The sequence below is a fragment of the Vidua chalybeata genome, chromosome 1 (genome assembly GCF_026979565.1).
Source record: "Vidua chalybeata isolate OUT-0048 chromosome 1, bVidCha1 merged haplotype, whole genome shotgun sequence".
Taxonomy (NCBI): Eukaryota; Metazoa; Chordata; class Aves; order Passeriformes; family Viduidae; genus Vidua; species Vidua chalybeata.
The window spans coordinates 16,298,538-16,318,954 of NC_071530.1; the positions used below are offsets into that span (position 1 = coordinate 16,298,538).

At 38.8% G+C, this 20,417-nt stretch overlaps 1 protein-coding gene across 3 annotated transcripts; it reads right to left on the minus strand.

Annotated features, from left to right (window-relative positions):
- Positions 1-1,012: 1,012 nt before the first annotated feature.
- RAB18 (RAB18, member RAS oncogene family) lies at positions 1,013-15,835 on the minus strand. 3 transcript variants are annotated; one of them, XM_053931911.1, is made up of 7 exons: positions 15,296-15,468; positions 12,628-12,683; positions 7,385-7,446; positions 5,533-5,605; positions 3,927-4,045; positions 3,780-3,846; positions 1,013-2,274 (listed from the first exon to the last, which is right to left on the minus strand). In XM_053931911.1, the coding sequence occupies exons 1-7, from the start codon at positions 15,361-15,363 to the stop codon at positions 2,096-2,098; spliced, it is 624 nt and encodes a 207-aa protein (XP_053787886.1). In that variant the 5' UTR covers positions 15,364-15,468; the 3' UTR covers positions 1,013-2,095. The 3 variants fall into 3 exon arrangements, 2 of the variants coding, with proteins under 2 accessions (XP_053787886.1, XP_053787989.1); XM_053932014.1 differs by lacking the exons at positions 12,628-12,683; positions 15,296-15,468 and adding an exon at positions 10,736-10,838; XR_008428572.1 differs by lacking the exon at positions 3,927-4,045 and having other exon boundaries at positions 2,243-2,274; positions 15,296-15,835.
- Between the last annotated feature and the right edge of the window lie 4,582 nt (positions 15,836-20,417).

Below are 20,417 nucleotides of genomic sequence, written 5' to 3' on the forward strand. Positions count from 1 at the left end.
ATGAAGACAGAAAAGCTAGTTGCAAGTCAATTAGAAAACATCTACTAAAAAAAACCCACCCCTCTAGCTGCTTTCAGTCTCACTAATTATGCTGTTTCAGAATACTTCCCTCCCAGAAATATTTTGTAGTGCAGTAAGGAATAAATGACTTAATTCTTTAACAGAACAATACCCACTATTCAGAGTGCCCTGCCATTCCCTCCCTCTGACAAAAGCTGTCAGATCTGGCAAAGGCAAAATAAAAGATGAATCCAGGTCCTGTGATAAAAGGACCTTCTGTGAGAAACCAAAAGTTAAGTCTCTTCTAAGCATAGAGATGCACCCAAACTAGGGGGAAACAAATACGGAAATAAACTACAAGCATCTGCCAGCATTATGATACTTGCCAACTACTGCTGACAAAATTAAGTTGTTCAATTTTAATTCACCTACCACTTTCCTCTCCTGTGAGGCTACAAAAGCCAAAAATCCTTTAACCTCAGTGCTAACAAACATGATTTGCTCAGCCCACATACTCTGCATGCAACAGTAATGCAAATCTAATATTTTAATATAATGCTTATGCATATTTAATATTACATTAACATATTTAAATTATCCTACTACATTAACAATACTAGATACAATATTTAGAAAAAACAACTAGCATGTTAAGCCTTCAAATTTTGGTAGTTTTCTATCAAGTATAAAACAGAATAGAAAACAAAGTTTCCATGTGAAGAAGAAAGCATATATTAACAGAAGAAGCCAAGACCTGCTGTAAAACACAGATCATGTATGCTGACATTTAGACAAAACCTAAGAGTATTAAAGATGCTGTCATTCACTGTATTTACAAGAAACTGCCGAATAGTTCATTTACTGACTGCACTATAGTGATTATTTAAAAAACCCACACAGCATCTCCGTCTTGTCCTTTAGAAATAATTTGTATGTACGAAATGACATTGTTTAAACCATATGTGCTAGAAAATATAGAAGTCTGCAATAGAAAGAGGTTAAAAAAATTGAATACTGTGGAAAAAAATTTATTTAAGTCTATACAAGTTTCTGAAACAAACCATTGGCTTTGATACAGTAAATTCAAGTGAATACTCATTGCAATAGTATTTTTTCATACAGAGATCAAGAAGCCCTATAGCTTCCCATTTAGTGTCTGTGACAGAAGTTTTATTTCTGAGTAAGTAGCTGCACAAAGCAGACGTGATAAGAGATCTCACAGTCACAGTGAGCTACAGTTGAGATAAACTTATATTACAAACATTTCAGAAAATTAGGAATCCATACTGAAGTGTGGCAAAATGATTCACAATGAAAGAACAATGACATCACTCAGATCCCTTGCCAATAATGAAGACTTCCTGCAGCAAGTCTAGAGCAGACCATCATAAAAACTTAAGAGTGCAAGAGTACCACAAATTTAGTATATAAATATCACAGGATTAAAACTCCAGTTAAACCATCAACTGAAGTGATGATTAAAAAGAAAACATGGCGTCTCCCAGCTTTGCAAAGGAAGCTTTCAAAGCATCTCTTCAAGAAAGTGCTGATGCCAACTAGGGCCTGTGCCAATTTGTGTTTTACACTGCACTGCTGAAAGACAAAATTTTAGCAGATTTGTCTAAGAATTGTATAATCCTGCTGCTTAATACCTTAAAAAAAAGCATTTACTAGAAGAGATGAAATGTTACATTTATAGCTCATACTGTTTCCAAGATCTGTGCACACTATATAGTTCTATAATTTCAACAGAATTTAAAAATAAGATAAAGAGCAGACAATGCAGTATTTGTTAGACGGGTTTGTTTAGAATAGTTACACAATTAATGTACACAGTTGTAAAATTTTTAGTGCATTTGTTCTTGCACATTATTAATGCTACTTATAAAAACCTGAAGATTGCAAATTGGGCATGCTTACCATAACATTTTCAGACTGGGAAAGCTGCAGAACATTTTTTCTACAAGTGTTCACTGCCATGATACAAAACAAGTATGTGCAAACTGCAAGGTCCCTAAAAATAGCATTTAATGACTTTATGTACAGAAAGATGTAACTATCTGTTTAAATATGCAAAGAATAAGCTTCCCAAAGTTTATAACATAGAACAATATCCACCACATGCTCCTCCTCCTCCATATCCTTCTTCCTTGTTTGATAACTTTACACCTCTGTTTTGGCTTTCACTCTCCCACAGTCCAGGAGTCTGAATGATTTTTTCAACAAGTTCTTCAAAGGCACACTGCACACCATCACATGTTTTTGCACTTGCCTCTGGAGAAGAGACACAAAAAAAATCAAGTGTTAGCATAACTTCTGGTAACTTGTTTAATATTTCTCTTTCAGTTAAGTTTCAACCTACAACAGATTTAAAACTTCTACAATCTATTCCTAAAAACATAGTGGTGCCAAAATTGGCAACTATGCGGATTTGTCACCACACAGGTAGCACCTCAAAATATTTTAATAAAAGAGTTTTCAAGTCAAACTTCACCAGAACATACAGAGACAGCTAGAGTTTAGCTTTATTTTCCTGTGGAAAGCATTCCAGCAAGAAAAAATTGGATTCTTGTCTGAAAATCCTGTTTGCTGTTCTGTATTTCAGTTCTGTACATTAATCATAATTGTAGTACCACCAGACCATATGAATCAAGGATCCATACTGCAGGATTCTGGGTCAGTCTCCATGATAAAACTCATCTGTTAAAAGCAATACCACATCTCATTCCTTTTGCAGTTCGCAGAATTCTAGGTAATTTCACTCAGGATCCTTACTTTGACCAAGACTACAACAGCTGCCCACAGGTTATGTTATGAGAACAACAGACACCATCAGAAATTGCTCAAGCCCCACAAGGGTTTGCCCTGTTCATCTACACAGGCACACAGATACTTAGCATATGTAGCATGCACATATATATATGCACATTTATAGTCTAATTTTCATTTTTGTTTTATCTCCCATGCACTTAGTAGCTTGTGCCTCAACTTTGAACTTTTATTTCCACATCTGACACTGTGGCTAAAAAGAAACACAGCAGGACACTAAAAAATAAGTCTTCAGTCAGAGATGAAGAATGTAAGTCTAAGTACAAGAATGAATGAGTACGTATCAATGAACTGCTTTGCTACTGGAATAATCCTGTAAAATAACCCCTTCTGATCCTTAGGTGAAACACATAATAAACATATGCATAAAGAGTCACTTCAACACCCATTTTTTATTTATCATTACGTGGCTTTGCCTACAAGACCCATTTCATTTTGCAGCAAGACAAGACCAGTATATTTGCTCCAGTCATAATTATGTCATTATTCAATCCCACTGACAATTCATAAGTTAATTATATACCTAGCTGTTTTTACCTAGCCTAGTTCTAATACAGATTTCTCTCAGGTACAGCTGTTTTGCTATACTGAAGGCTGGCCACTAGCACCAGTTTTCCCTCTTTCATTTTGCTTCTGTTATTAATTTAGCAAGTCAGCTGGGCAAAGAAATCAGACAAAACCCCAAACCCAAAAGAGGTTTCATCATGTTATGGAGAACCTGTACTCTGCCCTTAATCCTTATGAATTTCTACATAATCATCCAGAGTTAGAACAGGTATCTGGACAGGCACAATTTCAAAAACAGGAATACCCATTATCTTTGTGCCCAGTGCAGGTGAGAGATATCATTAATTGGACTATACACATAAAGACTTGTAATCCTACAGAAGTGGTGCTTTTCATTATGTAACAAAAATCAAGTAAGATCTCTGCAAGTGTCTATAACATACCTATGAACAACATGGAATGTTTCCTTGCAAATTTGAGGCCTTCATTTCTGTCAACTTCACGGTTTTCCTATAACAAAACAAAGCATTAATATTCCTTATTAACAAAATACACCAGCAGATTACTTACTGCAGCTGAATTTGGTTTACCTTATCAATCTTGTTTCCAACTAACATTTGCACTATGTCATTCCTTGTGCAGTATGTTTCCAATTCATTTAACCAGTTATCCAGCTTGACAAAAGTATCTCTTCTCGTGACATCATAAACTGAAAGATATTAGTGATATTATTCCACAATATTTTTCCAAGAATTACAGCTTAGATTACAAAAGGAGCAAAATTGATGGCTTTTTCAATCAGAAAACTGAAGGAGTTCTAAAGATTTGAATTTACCTTCTATATGAAGAACTGCAAAGAAAGTAGGACATATAACTGCTCAAATCACTGATGCAGAACAACTCCAAGCTTCAGCCACCTACGATTCTCAGACTAATATTCCTTGATCCTAACTTACAGGCTAGAGACTATCATTCTCCAAGGAATTCTACACTAGCAGATCCCTCATGTAGGATACCTAAAAATCACTACACAACAGCTATATGCAAAGAGATGGCACAACCTTCAGTACTGAAGCTATGAAAGTTTTATTCCTCTGTTTTCACAACCCATGTGCAGACAGGCATAAACAGCTTCTTTCAATCCAATTTCTAACTTGGCTTGCATTATTTGGAAGACAGGTAACAAAGAAATAGTCAGAAGATATTGAATAAAATGGGAGAGCAAATCTCAAAAGCAGAACCTATCTCCCAAACAGTGCTTGTTTACAGCTTTCAACAGTAAGTAAATGTCAGGTTCAGTGCAACTAAGTGACTTGATAGGACATGTTTTGACAGCACCTTCCTATACCAGGAAGATAACACAACTCACAACTTGGAAAAGCTACCAGGAGGTCACATGATAGATGTTATTCCACATTAAACAATTTAACCAGACACAATAGCGTAGCAAGATTCTCTAAAGTCAGAAACAACTTCAAGAAAATTAAATGTACATCCCTGCCCTTTAGTCAGCTCCTCACTCCTCGCCGTGGAGAAGTAGAACTTCAGAGCTCAGTGCCTAGCAAACACGCTTCCATACACCAAAAAAAAAGCACAAATGAGACTTCACTATGAAGCTGAAATTATGGGTTTTGCCCAGGGTTTTTCTCACACACAGATTGGTGCTTTCTACATGCCCAGCTGGTCTTTTCTAAGTGATTCTGACTGCATAACATTGCATCAGTTGGGAAACAAATAACAAGTAACCTCAGCCAGATTCCACATGGTTTATATTATTAACTTCATTAGGAAAAAAACAACAGGGAGAAGAAAAAGAAAAAGCTGTATCATACTGATACAGAGAGACTACACTGAGGAGATTTTTTTTTTACTCTGCACTTAGTAAGCAAGGGTAAAAAATAAAAATGAATAAATAAAAGACAAATTCGTGACAGCACAAGGACAACAGCTCCAAGCTATCCTTTCAGATAGCAGTAGCTTTTATTCTCATGCAAAAATCAGAGGTTCTCAAGCCGTTCAGATTGACTATGTGAGAAAGAAGTCGAAACACCAAGATGCTTTTATATGAGTTGTTCAACACAGATACAAATATTTTAAATATCAATTAGATATTATATAAAGGCTATATGAATTTGTGTAACTCCAATGCATGAGAAAATCACAAACATTTGAAATAGCATGCAAAGATATACTTACCTAGGATAACACCTTGTGCACCTCTGTAGTAACTGGGGGTTAATGTTCTGAACCGCTCCTGACCTGCAGTATCCTAATAAGCAATTCAAAAAGTTCTGTTATTCAGAATTTGAGCAGAATGCAGTTTAGCTTTCAGGTATTCTACTTCTAATGAACACACAAAATAAGATTTAAACTATATTCCACTAGCGGATTAGCTAAGTTTATTCCATCCCCTGCTGTTTTACTACACATTAACTTTGAGATTTTATGTAGTCTGTCCCAGGAAGCACCTTTGAACTATTAGATGTAGTGTGTAACTGGATTATAGAACAGTAAGATGGCCATTTCTGCAAAGGTATTTGATCTGCAGCTAGTATTGCAACAACCAGCAAGAAAGCAGCATAGCTACAGTACTAAGATTTTCTAGCAAGCATCATAGCCCATGACAACAAAACCGGTTCCTTCACTTCAATCACTTGGTCCAATTAAATTTGATTGAGTATTTGATTGGGAAAGTGTACTAACATGCTAAAACACAGCAGAATCAGGAATAAGTCAGAGGTTCTTCTGATTTTAAGCAAAATTGAGTTTACATCCTAAAATTTAAAGAGTCAATTTTAAAGAGTCAATTTCTGAAAAAAAACCCAAAACCCATCAAAATTAGAATGCTATTTTCTTATCAGAGATTAAGTTATCATGCACACTCATTGAAAGCTTTATGCATAGAATATTTAAACAATTTTATTCAATTTACGCAGGTTAGAAGTGACACATGAAATACTGTGGATTCCCTGACAAAGAACCTGGATAAGCAAACTAAACTTCAAGATTCTACAAGCCACTCAGTCAACATCACACATCTAAAACTGGTTTTGTATCATGATGCATCTTCACAAGCTTTTCTTTTCCAGTTTACCTCTGGATTATTTCTTTCTATTTACCAAAATGAAAGAAAATAAACTGTAATTTATCATTCCTTGTTCTGATATCAGTCTGGTTTTCTTCCTGTATGCACTCTTTATTTTCTGTGAAGCTATTGCACTTGTTTTTCTTGTCAAACCCATTTATTTCACTGATGATTACTGCTGTAACTAAGACATAAGTCCTGTTTGTTAGTGAGGTATGAAGCACCCTCCAAGCTACAGAAACCCGCAATACACATTTCATGTTCTACTACTACTTCCCAAGGATACAAAGGTTTGATATCTTACTTACATGAGAAACAAAGTTTTAATCTTGCTTGGTACAAGAAGACACAACTGGGTCTGACTACTCAAAAATGTGCTTCAAGTCACATAAGTGTGAAGGAGCTTGGAAGTACTTTTTCTTCACTTGCCGTAATGGAAGCTCTACTTTTAACTAGAGCAGAAGTTGAACACACTAAAGCCATGATTACAAACACTGCCTCTCTCTCTTTGAAATGATCTGCTACAAATAATTCTGATGTTGAGCCTGTAAAAGCCTTTAAATGATAGCTATGAAGTTTAGACCAAAAATGGGTCTAAAGAGGTAATATATGAGCATGCAACTGTAATTCTTAACCTATTAATACATAAGCTGAGTATTATAGGCAAAATTTAGTACAGAAGTGCACCCTTCTACTGATGTAATACCATTTAATTCCTCATTTTCTCTACTTCTATCCCAACCAGACCTGCAATTAGTACTGCAGAAGCTCACAGGCAGCAGAACTACTCCCTTAGCCAGTTGTCCCACAGTTCATTGCAACTTCTGAATGCTGCAGTATTAACCTCCCACTTCTCCAAATCACCTTCTTATTAATAGAAAAGGATTCTATACAAACTATACATTACAGGAACCCTAGCTATTCCTAAAGCAATGCAACACAAAGAACTTAGGAGAGACTTACCCATATTGCCAGTTTAGCTTTGTTTCCATCAACTGAAATAGTTTTCACCTTGAAGTCCACACCTAGAGGAAGAAAAATATTTTAGTTCTTCAAACATATTACAGTTAACTTTGAAAAACAAAATAAAAAGAAATGGAAAAAATAAAATCAAACTCAAAAAAACCCCACGTTTTAACACAAGCAGAAAGAATAAGTTTCATTAGCTATTTACAAACCTTGCTCAAAATATAAGGTTTTCTTGCTAACAGGCTTTTGCAAAAGCCTAAGGGCCTTTTGAGCCATTGACTCAAAATATTTTATGGAAATAAGGCAAATACTCTTATATTAAATATCTCTTATATTAAATATCTCTTATATTAAAGCATGTATTCCAGAACAAATTTTCAAGTTTATAATTCAAATGGATTAACTTTCTATTCATTACTCACAAACACTGTCCAAACAGACAACAAGGAAATGGTTCTGCTGGTCAGTCATCTACTCCAACATGTAATAATTCTTCCCCCTTCATGTGTCCTCCACTCCCAGGAACTAGCAGCCTAACAATTGCTCAAGGACAAGATGCACAAAACTCAGGCCAAGGAGAACAGATTAGTGACTGAAAATTTAAAGGATATGGTGACACACATCTGTTTGAGAGGCTCATCAGAGTTATAATGCATTATGCTTTAATTTAACCCTTGGGTTACTAATAGCAAGTAACTAACTAGAAATAAGTTTCAAGTATTTTGGAGCGACTTTCACTTCTCACCAGGCAGCAGCTCCAAAATGAAGTAGCAGCATGGGAAGTTGATACTTCTACAAGAACAACTTTAAGTGCAACAGCAACCTTTTTATACTTGGAATTACAATGTCAATCAGCACACTCCCTACCAGAAAAAGAATTAAACTATTCTGATACAAAATGAGTAGAGCCTCAGGATGAGTGCGCTGCACTTACATTCCCAAATTCATGCAGATTACAAATACAAACAGCTGCCAAAATACACCCAACTTAAAGTCACAAAGGATATATAGGATAATTAAGAAACTGCATATTATAAGCAGATTAAAACTTCAGTTTCACTGAACTGTAAAAGGTTTTTTTTTCAAAAAAGGTAAATACAATTTTTATTCCACTGCTTCAGCTCATTGAAGTGTCAGGTGTTTTTCAGACAACATTCTGCCCTGGAAGAAGCCCATAGTCTCTTTCAAGCAAATTTTTCCCAAAGTACATCAACTTTTGTAGTAACTGAACAGAACTTGGTTTTTTTTCAGGTACTAGGAGTCTCAGTCCCTAGCTTAGCAGTAATATAATGCTCAATACAATGTAAAAGAATGGTGCATTATTCTACAGTTATGTTCACAGAAGGGAACAGTCGTTATTAACTTTAAACACCGGTTCTTAGAATTTTACCTAGTTCACAGAAGATTGCTATGCTAGCAATTTGACTCAATTTGATCCTAGAGAACATTCTGTTCTGCCTGCTTTTCAGCACTCAGCAGTAACTTTCAGACTAACAGAATCTCTTTCTTCCACTGTAACTGCATGTTTCTTCCCCTGAACTCCAAAAATCCCCATATGCAGTTAGGTCAGCATGTCCAACAGTTCACAGTGCATTTTTTTATCCATTAGTCTGGCACCAAAACTTGTAACTGCAGCTATTACTTAAAATGACAAAATACATCATCAATTTCAAGAATGAAAATTTCTTCCTTAAGATAAACATATTTTATGTATTCTGAAGCCACAGTATCCTCCTTCTATTCAGTAAACAGATTCAGAATCTTGTGCCTGCACAATTCAGCAATTTTCATTTACTGGAAATGGATACATACACCTTTATGTTAGCCTTGCTGCTGGTTTAAAATTCACTTAAAATTTTGCAAGACCAATGTAAATAAAATAAGAAACTAAAATAGTGATTTAACCCCATGCATTAAACTGACTGTTGAAAAGCAAAAGTATGATAATGAACTAATAACATACCAAAATACACCCTTTAAAGAGATTGAGGCAAGTAAAATAGAATTCTAACAAACAAAGGAGCTCAATACATATAAAAGCCAATTAATAAGAAAAGAAAAAAGAAAATTTTTAAATACTTAGGTTTTTGGTTGCCTATCTGCTATAAGGAAAGACAAGGAGAAAAAATTTTAGGCTCAAGAAAATCTTGTTGAATTGAACAAACAGGGTACTTATATTTCCTAAAATCAATAGTGAAATACAGAAATGTTTGTGTGACAGGTATCAGTTCTGACCTTGCAAGAGTGATGTGTCTACCCTTGACAGCAGAAAGCTGACAGCGCTTTCCACCATGCCTTGGAAGGCAGCCAGAAACAAGACAGCACTACTAGACTGTACTCCTGTGTGTTAACACCTCCTGCCTCAGCACTACACACTAACACACTATGGACTTACAATCTGTGAGAAGCAGCTCTGACACTGATACTGCTCTCACATCCAGGCCAGTAATGCTCTGGTCTGCTTATAGGAAGTGCACAATTAGCTACAGCGTAGTATTTGTGTTGTAGGTAAGTGACAAGTTTACAGCTTAGGAGTTTGTGAACTCCAAATGCAAGGAAAGCTAAAAAGTTAAGAGACATCAGATCTCAATACATCACTTCATTTGTGAAATACAGATTGCATTGAACACTAATCTGGAATCTCTCATACAAAGAGCAAGCAAGTGAAGACAAGCATGAGCAGTAAGGACAACAGAAAATACTGGGGTGCATGTAGTCTGGTAAGACCCATGTGATGAAGCCCAACAAACAAGCCAACCTCGAGAGAATACAAGGACAGGTAATCTGCCAGGTTAAATACAACATGTTTAATCCAAATGAAGCTACTAAAGCCAAACTATTTGACAAAAGCAGCTTATTCTTTGAAAAATATCACAGGATTTTTACTAAGTTCTTGATTTACTAATCATTTAGGGTTTCTTTAAAATTGCACTCAATAAGTCTGTGCAATATATGAAGATAAGATATGTCTCAACATGTCATCACAGGGAACCAGCTGTGCTGCTGTCAAGGCTTTCCTCAGTATTGTGGGTTTCTGTGCAGTTCTTGCTATATCTTAAAGAAAACCAAACCAAAGTTCTCCTCACTGTCTAATCGAAACAAAAAAAAATAGTCACATTAGCCAGTTCAGAAGTCAATATGCAGATGACATTGAAAGAAGACATTATTTATAGTCCCTTCATTTTGAAAAAGCACCATACTCTTCAGTTTCAACAGGAAAGGCTTTAAAACCTCTTCTATCCTTCTGTCCCTTAACTCAACAAAAAACAAAATAGTGTTTAATTAGCACAAAAAGAACTCCAAGCCAAGACTCAAAGTTTTCACATTTCATCATCTTGTAAGTACCTGAAATTGGCATCTAGGGTCTGTCTTCATGCAGCAGAATAGTTACCTCTAGGAACTCACTCCAACTGCTTTATCTATATGGACAACAAATCATGCCCTGAATTTAAAGCTGACAATTTTCTTCTTAGAAATACATTCACCAGAAAAGAGGCAACGGCACTGGATAGTAGATTAAAAAGAAAAACGAGAAAACAAATAAGAACCCAGACTCTGTCCTCTTCCTGTTGACAAAAAAATGAATCTGCTATCCCCTAGGAGTGCCCCACACACCATACTGTACAACTTGCACAGCTGGGGTCACAGTAATCCTACTGCACAGCACTACTTCAAACATCTGCTAGATGGGCCTAATGGGGTGATCTGCACCAGCATTTGCTCAGTCTCTAGAAACTGACTTTTCCTGACAAATGATCACATTCATTCCAGATGAGTATATTTGTTTCAGAAATCAAATTCTATCTGAAGTAATGCTTACATTGAGTACTCTTCCTCCTTTTCCACATCAGAAACAGAGCAGAGTAGGACCTGCCAGTTAGGATCTGCCAGCAATAAACCTTGAATTGTTGCTATTTAGCAATCAGTGATTAGCTACCACACATGCTATTATATACATGTTGACAAACCCAAAGAAGAATTACTTCAGGAAGTATTTCCTTGGTTTCTCAAATGATGCCAGTTTTTGACACAGTACAAACAGCAGAATGAAAAAAAAAGAAACCCCATAATTAAAAACAAACAAAAAAAAACCCCAAATAATAAAGATGCCCACTCAGAGACTGAACTACTCTTTTGGTATCCAAAAGATCATGAAAGCTGAAGTGGCTATTCTGCACTAACTTCCTGGCTCGCATGGCTGGCATATCAAGAAAGTAACAGGACCTGAAGTATATACAGTGCCAACACTATTAGATTAGAATCCAAGATTGCCATCTTCACCACCTGATCTATTTAATTCCTGTTTCCTTCCACACTATCCTCCCTCATAAACTGAGGTGGGGTTACTTGCACAACTTCATTTTTTGTAAGCGATGGAATGAACAAAAATAGGCCACGTTCCTCCCCTTGGCTTCTCAGTGCTTTATATGAAACAGTACTCCTGAATCTTATTAACGTTAATGAAAAAAAAATTATTTAATTCTTAATAAATTAGACAGAGTTGGTTTTGCTTACGAATAGCTGAACTCAAAAAAAAAAAAAAATCTATATAAGCTCTTAGACAGAGCTCTTCCTACAGAGAAAGAAAAAAATGCAACTGAAATGATGGTGTAAAAAAGTATCTCTATTTTCCATAACTTCAGTTATTACTTTGGCACAGAGCTGCATCACACTATTATAAGTTCCATTTTGCTTCCTTTGAGAAACAATCCACTTAGTGTATTCTGCATTCTGGGTCACTCTCCCCCAGCACAAGTGACCCATGCTGGTAGGTATAATACCAGCACAGCAGTGACACGTCACTGCCTTTTTCCCCAGCAGCTCCACATTCTTGGCTTTCTTCCACTTTTCTCAGGAGTCTAGCTGCCAAGGAACTGATTGCTACGTAGAAGAAAAAAAAGCCACTGTAATTTCCTCTCTACAGAAGAAAAGCAGATGCCACACAGAGCCCAGGGCACTCAAGTATTGTTAGAAGTTGGAAGAGTTAACACTACCTGCTACAGAGTCTGAATATAGCTACCAAGTATCATATTACACAGACACAAGGTCTGGACAGCAATATTATTAGTCGAAAACCTGACAGCTATTTTGCACAGATAAATCAGTAGGAGAGTATTTGCTCTTACAGAAAGCAAACACGTCTGAACTTCACTATATGTTAGAAAAGTCTGAACAAACCACAATTTTACACTGAAAATGTTACCCATTTTTTTAAGGTATTATCAACACAAACTTACCAATTGTTGCTGCAAGTTCTGGGTCAAATGTATCATCTGTGAACCGCAGCAGAAGGCTGATAGGAAAAAAAAAAAAAAGAGAGATACTATTATTGCAGCATATCCATATCTTGCTGGAAGCCTATAAATTACAAGTCGGAAAGGAACAGCAAGAGCACATAGCTAAATAAACTCACATCTGATTTTTTAATTATTTTTGATTTTTTTTTTTTTTTGGTAGGAGAGAATATATGGAAAAAAAGAAAAGAACATGGAAAGAATAGAGCAGACATGCTCTGCTACCTGAGTCCATATCTCTTCTCTGCAAGTATTACCAAGAATGCCTCTTTGAAAACAAAGTACCACACAAGTTGTCAAATCAGTTGCCTGAACAGTCATGCGATCTGCTTTGCAAAGTATTTTACTTCAACCTTATTCTATTTTCCTCCTTCCAGAATTCAGCACAAAACTAGTATTTTTTTGGTTTGTTTCAATATTGCTTCACACAGTATTTCTGTAAGCTTGAGAAATAAATTCCAAGTCAGCTTTTCATCCCAGAAATAACTGCTTGAACTGGGCACACAGGGGAACAGCAAGGACAACACCCACCAGAAATAAAGACACGGAAGTTGAAGAGTAGAAATAGCTCCCCAAGATTGTATGATTTTGTATTTCTTTGTATATTCAACTCACACACACATTTCCCCCATCCTGATGAATGTGTTTGCTACCAACAGAAAAAGTTACAACTAAGATTAAACAGCACATCACACCATAGCAATGCAGGGTCCCTTAAAAAAGTGCCCATAATACCACTGGTGTGAAATATAAATATTTTTGTAAGAGACAAAGATTCTGAGCATGCAGTTCCCAAAATCAACAGTCTTTTTCTGTGACCGTGGCTTCTACTCATTTCCAGGATGGAGAAACAAAACAAAGCCTTATTTACTTTTTGGTCTTCCCCATCACCCTGTTCTTTTCTCCTGTTTTTGCATGTGAATTTACAAGTCAGATGCTTTTTAGCATTTGGACACAGTCCTGCATTGACAAAAACAGTGACCACTGAAATTCCTTAATTTCAATGAGGATTAGTGAAAACTCCAAGTTAATCACAGACAAATGTTTTTTTCTCTCCTTACTCCAGAACCCCAAAAGCAAATTGTAGCTTTACTTACCAAAGAATAATTAAAATAATAATAATTTCTTTAAAATCACAGCACACAGGTTTTTACCAGTACCTTCAGATGGTTCTATAAGGATGCTATTTAAGAGCAGCTATTTTTAGTTACAACCAATACTACTTTCATTTAGAACAGAGAAATTATGGAACCCTTATACTGCTACTAGAATAAAACCATCATTTTACCAGTCTTGCATGCCTAGCCCAGCCAACATCTACCTTTCTTCATATGAAGCTATCATCTTCTACAAAACATAGCACACTCGCAGGGACCATGTTTAAGACAGCATTTGTTGAAGTCAGGACTCCAACCATTTACTCCACCTTGCTAATACCTTAGCAACTGACCTTTCCTAGTCAACCAATAGGTAAGAGACACAAATTTAGGAATAATTCAATATTAAGTTCCTGTACCAGAACAACTCCACTGTTATCATTAAACAGCATTATTTTTTTTCGTGCACATAATGCCTCTTTTAGCAAGCTTTCTGATGTAAAGAAACATGTATATAAATAGGTATGCAAACCCACTGTGTGTTTTATCTGGTCCAGGAAAAATTCTTCCATATGGCCACTCATATGTGAGATGACCTCAAGTAAAAGAAATCTGCTCAGGTCATGTCTGTCACCAGGGGCCTCCTGTACTAATTATCAATCCAGCAGCTAACTCAAACGAGTTCCTGACAGACTTTTAACAAATATGGGCACTTTTTTCCCTAATTAGCAACTTGTATGTAATTTGCTCACGGGTCACAGCAGAGGACATATATTATTGACACAAAAATATCAAATATAAAATTACCAGTATGGTACATGCCCAGATGCCCTCCTGCATTTATATCCCACACCCTTTAGTAAGAACTATGTTACTATATAAAAAAAAAAAAAGCTAAAAGAAAAAAAACACAACACACAAATAAAATCCCAATTCCTTAGGGTTGGTATCTACAGCTTAGCCAAAGCCATGAATATGGCATGGAGGAAGAAATCAACCACAATGTACTTGATAAAGCCTATAATTAGCAAAAAAACCTGTGTCAGAACTACTTTGCTGCGTCCCCGTGCTCCCCCTCACACACCCAATGCTGGATCCCTTGTGACTCTGCATATAGGTATCAGGGACTCGACACTGACCCCAGAGCTCTATGGAGATGTACAAGGGCGCCTATCTCCACACGACGCAAAGCTGCCCGGGCACAGGGCGGCCCAGGTGACCCTGGGCAGCCCGAAAGAACCCCCGCTTCACCTGCTTGCAGCTGAGCCGGGCAGACACCAGCTCGGGGCCGGCGGCTGCGGGAGCGCTGCGGAGGAGAAGGAAGAAGACGAGAAGAAGGAGGGGGTGGGGGGGAATCTCTCGCCCGCCGGAGAGCTGGCCGGGAGGGAAGCTCCCCCCGCGGGCCCGGCCCTGCGGGGCGCAGGCCGCGCCCAGACGGCATTGTCCGACAAGAGGCCTAGGCCGGAGCCGGCCGGCCAGGAGAGGCTGTGGAAGGTTGCCGGGCGCCCCCTTACCTGGACTTGCCGACGCCGCTCTCGCCGATGATGAGGATCTTCAGGGTGGTCAGCACGTCCTCGTCCATCCCGGCAGCGCCCCCGGACCGGCCCCGACCGCCCGACGCTCCGTGCGCAGCTGCGGCGGCGGCGCTGCGCCTGCGCGGGGCCGCCCGCGGTTTGTTTACAGCGGGCGGGCCGGGCCGGCCAGTGCGCGCATGCGCGGGGCCCGCGGCGGGGGGAGCTGCGCGGCCGGGCCGCGACCTGAGCGGGGCGGGGGAGCCCCGCGGGGTTTGCAGCTGCTGTCCGTGTCCGAATCCGGGGCCTGGGGAGAAAAGCGACCAAATAAATTGACAGCGGGTTATTAGGCGTTGGAATGGGCTGCCCGGAGAGGTGGTGGAGTCCCCGCCCCTGGAGGTGTTTAAGGAAGGACTGGACGTGGCATGCGGTGCTGCGGTGTGGTTGACGAGGTGGCGATCGCTCATCGGATGGACTCGATGAGCTCAGAGGTCTTTTCCAGGCTCGCTGATTCTGTGATTGCTCGCGCCGCACGAAGACAGCCGGGCAGCGCCCGGTGCGGGAGCAGGGCCAGCTGCCGCCTCCCGCGGGAGCAGCTGGTCCGGAGCCTGCCACCAAAACACGGGCTCGTCTGGGGACAAGCCGGCACTGGAGGCCAGCTGGAACGTGACACCAGCTGCTTGTCTACGAGCGTCTTACATTCTCCCTTAAAAGCCAAAAATGTTGGTCGGTTGGTTGGTTAGTTGGGTTTTTTCCCGATTCCTATGAAAAACCCTCTTTATAACCAATTCAGCTAACCTGCTATTATGGCTTGAAACCTGCCTCAGGCCATGTGTAAACAAGTGCAACTCTTCTAAAATAAACAGAGTACATGTCAGATGTGAGCCTGAGATTCCTCGACCAGTGCTGTAGTCCTTGGTCCAGCTGAGCAGCCTCTGGGCAGGCCAGAGACTGATCCCATCAAATATAAACAAGTTCAGGCTCTCCCATAATCACATCAGTCAGTCACACAACCCGTCACTCCAAAGGAAGAGATCAGGCCATGTCAGCAGGTTGCACAAGGCAGGTGCACTTGTGAGGCCATCGTGGTTCCTGTCAGTGATGGCTGCAGAGGGCACAGCTCTTCCAGCAGACTCCTGACTCTGCTGAGCATTTGCTTTTACCTGAGTTCCAGGGTCAACACAGAAACTGTTCTCTTGTGTTTTTGTGGTTAACTTCTCTGTTGCCTGGCTTCTTCCACTTTCAGGATCTGGTCTCCTGACTCTTTTACCTCAGAAAAATAAGTCTCAGGATGAGTACAATAACAATAATTATCCTGTTAAACTATGGAAACATATTCTATAATTAAATAATATTCTATAATTAAATGTGCAAACGGTTGGCTATGTTTACAACAGCACTGTGCCTGTTTGTAATGAATAATCTAACATTTGTTGAAGGTGTGACAGTTTTTGTAGTCTGGATTGTGGTTTGCAGTACTGCAAGAAAGCAAAATGTCTCTACTGTCTAGTTTTTGTTGAAGTGTACAGAAACTCTGGGGTCTTAGCGTGGATCAGGATGAGGATTTGAATTTGGAAGGTATATCCAAAGAGTAAAGTATTCCACTAAGGCTACTGAATCTCTTGAAGTCAGAGAGTATTTGTTTTCTGGGATTAGTTTTTTTCCCACGGCAGCCATAGAATTAAACTATTCAATGTGGATATTAGTCATGATTCAGATCATAATCCTATACCTTACTCAGAATGAAGGGTTGGTCAGAATGGCATTCAGATCTTTAATGATGAGCATATACAAGAAAAAAGGGAAAACCTGCCCTAAATGAACAATTCTGTAACTCATACTTATGGATGTGATATTTTAGACCTTCTTAGGCAGGCCCTTTGAGAACAGGTATTTCTCCAGGGTGTCCTCCTTCAGGTGGAACTATATGGTCTCTCACTTTAAGATTGAATCTGAGTGCTGCAGTCAGCCTGTTTTCTGTCTGTATGTCTATTTTAATTCTGGAAAACCAGGCCTATTGCAGGAACAAGCTATTGGATAATTAAGGTGTCTCAGTCCTTCAAAACAAGAATATTATTTATTCATTGAAAGATGTACAATGATCAGAGTATCTTTCAACAAATTTTAGTATAGTTTCTTCATTGAAGCCATCTCTGAATTGGGAGAGACATCGTTGTAATTCATGGGTGCCTGTCTTTTCCTTGCCTGCTTTTCAGTACTCTCCAGGAGTCCTTGCTTACTCCTAACAACTAGCCCAATCCCTTGAAGAAGGCTGAGAGGGTTTCTCTTTTTATCGTTTATTGTCCCATTTGATCCTGACCTCAGATGTGGCAGGGTCAAGCTATAGCAGTGAGGTTAGCCCTGCCTGATAATCAGTCTTCCTAGAAGAATTCTGGAGATTTTCTTTTTTTTTTTTTTTTTATGCTATGCTGTTTCCTCTTGATTTCTTCTCAGTGATCTCTGCATTTCTGATAGAATGGCACAGAGCAGATCAATTTGTCTGGAGATAATATTTATAAATAATTATGCATATATACTTTCCTTATTCTAGATACACTGCTAAGGGAAGCAGTGATGGTGGAAAACTAGCATAACTTATTCCAAGGCAGGTCATTGCTATGGGGAGACAGAGACAGACACATCACCTTTGCACTTCAGAGTTTCCCCTCAAGCTTTACAGTCTTGCATGTGCCTGCCTGGTTCCTGGTTTGATACAGGGCTCAGACTAGAAAAATGTCAGGTCCATCTCAGCTTGTGCAAATGTATACAATCAGTGTTCCTGAGCTTTTGATTACTTCAGGGATGTGACAAAGAAGGAAGGATATCTTGATGATGATATTGTTTACTCTCACCTTTAAAATTCCCTGTCCTGTATTACAGACTTGGCTATGTCTTTGACAGTTTGAAAACTGATGGGAAACTATTTATAGTCACTCCCTCAGGGCTGGGATCAGTAATGAAAGGACCATTGCACTTCATGTACCCTCAAGAGACTGTAGAGCAGTTGCATAGTGCAGTGCCCTTACGCAGGCACTGAGATCAAGTAAAGGTGAGAAGGACCCCCATCCAGTTTGTTCCTGCTGAACCAGCTGCAGGGTAACCTTGGCAACAGAGACGAGTGTGTCAGTAATAATCAGCCATTACCATGCGAGACAACCTGGAATAAACAACAAAGAGCTCCCTCAGTCTCATTCAGTGTCTGAAAGACACCTGGGAGCCTTTGGTAAGTTCACTTGAGCCATCTGCCTTACTTCCACAGCTTAAATATGGGGATAATTTGCTATTAGAAGACTGCAGAAACAGCAATGGGTTGAGGGAGCTAAGCTGCCAGCAATGCTTTCTTTAGCATGAGGTCTGAAATTCATGATGGGAGAGCATCCCCTTAACTGCATGGCTGTCCTCCTGTCTCTCTATGTCATCACGAGTGAAAACAGGCCTTGAAATGTATAGGTTCTGTTTTGGCTGTCTACGTACATACAAGTCTCAGGAGCATGCACCTCTTGAGGTGACAAAGTCCTTAATTCATTGACACTCTCAAAGATTTTTTCAGGCCAATCATGCACAATGTGAAGCAGAAGCTGAGAAGCTCAACCACTTCAGAGAGAAGTTGACAGCAATCTACTGCTGCAAAGACTAATCCTGCTGTCCCATTTCCACATTGTGAGGCTGACCCATATGTTGTTGTGGCAGTGAGTCAGGAGTTATGATTCACAGTGAAACAAGCATGATTGCTAAACTCACCAGTCCCACCCAGCAGAGATGACACACATACGCACGCTCATTCTTTTTTGCTGCTTCATGAAGTAATTTGCAAGGTTTGTAAAACTGTCGCTATAAGTGTCATATTAAGGGAGGTTCCTTCTCTGTGTGACTTCCTTAAATGCATCCAGCACATCTATATGATTTCACCTTCAATGAATAAAAGCAAGGAGTGAAAGTGCTGCAGCAGTCCCAGAACTCTGGGCAGGATTCATCTGGAGGCCACACTGCAACATAAATGACTCTGCTATGTCTGGCCACTCCTTTTCTAAAGAATCCAGCCTATTTTTATGAAGAAACTACATAATTATCTTTCTCTCCCCACTTCCAACAGCAGCCAGAGCTGGGCATTCCCATCTGTTGATCTTCTCAGTGTCTGCTTGGTTTCTGTGAACAGTAAGGTGGATTTAAGACTATAAGCACATTAGCTCTGGGCAATTAAAATACACTGCTTATAATCGACACAGTTTAAAAAAGCATTGGGGCTGTGACAGAAATTGGCTATTTGGGGAAGAACAACAAGAAGAATATTGTTTCAGCCACTCAAAGAGCCACGGTTGTATATAAGAATGATATGCCAGTATTTTTAGAGGAAACCAACATATATTCCGAAGATCATTAACTGATACTTGCATAATGACCATGAGCAGATTGCTGATTTTGTGCTAGAATATTGTGGTTGCTGAAAATAATATGAAAAACTTGATTGCATGCTTTGCAGTTTTATTTTGCCAGATACAAGGTGTAACTTATGAGACACCACATCTTACTTCTCTGCTGGGAAGTGATGACAAAAGCTAGCCACCTCCTACTTACATAAAATTTTGTTCAGATAAATTGGCTAATCATTTAATCCCAAGAAATGCAAGTAGTAATCTTAAAACCAACAATTCATATTTCTGCATTGTGTAATGAACCTTATACCAAGGACAGCTTTTAGTACTGGAAGACCTAAATACTATTTTTTAAATGTCTCTAAAGCAACCATTGCAATCATAAACAATGAGAGAGTAGATTACTGTTTAGAAATGTTGGATTCCTTACAAAACATTCATTACACTTTACACAATAAGAAAACAGCTTTGCTATTTGAAGTGAATCTATCATCTACTACATCAACAATGAAAAGGGTGAGACAACAGATTTCAAAGGACACAGTAAGAACAACAAAGTTTGGATGTTAGGGTTTTACCACAATTGCTCTTCATGTGCACTTCATGAACATACTGAACTGTGAGTGCTCTGAATTTGTTTTTTTCATAGCAAGTGTAGTTGTATCCAATGGAGCACAATATATAACATATTTACCACTCAGATCACAGAATTGCTTACGGTGGAAAAGACCTCCGCAATCATTGAGTCCAGC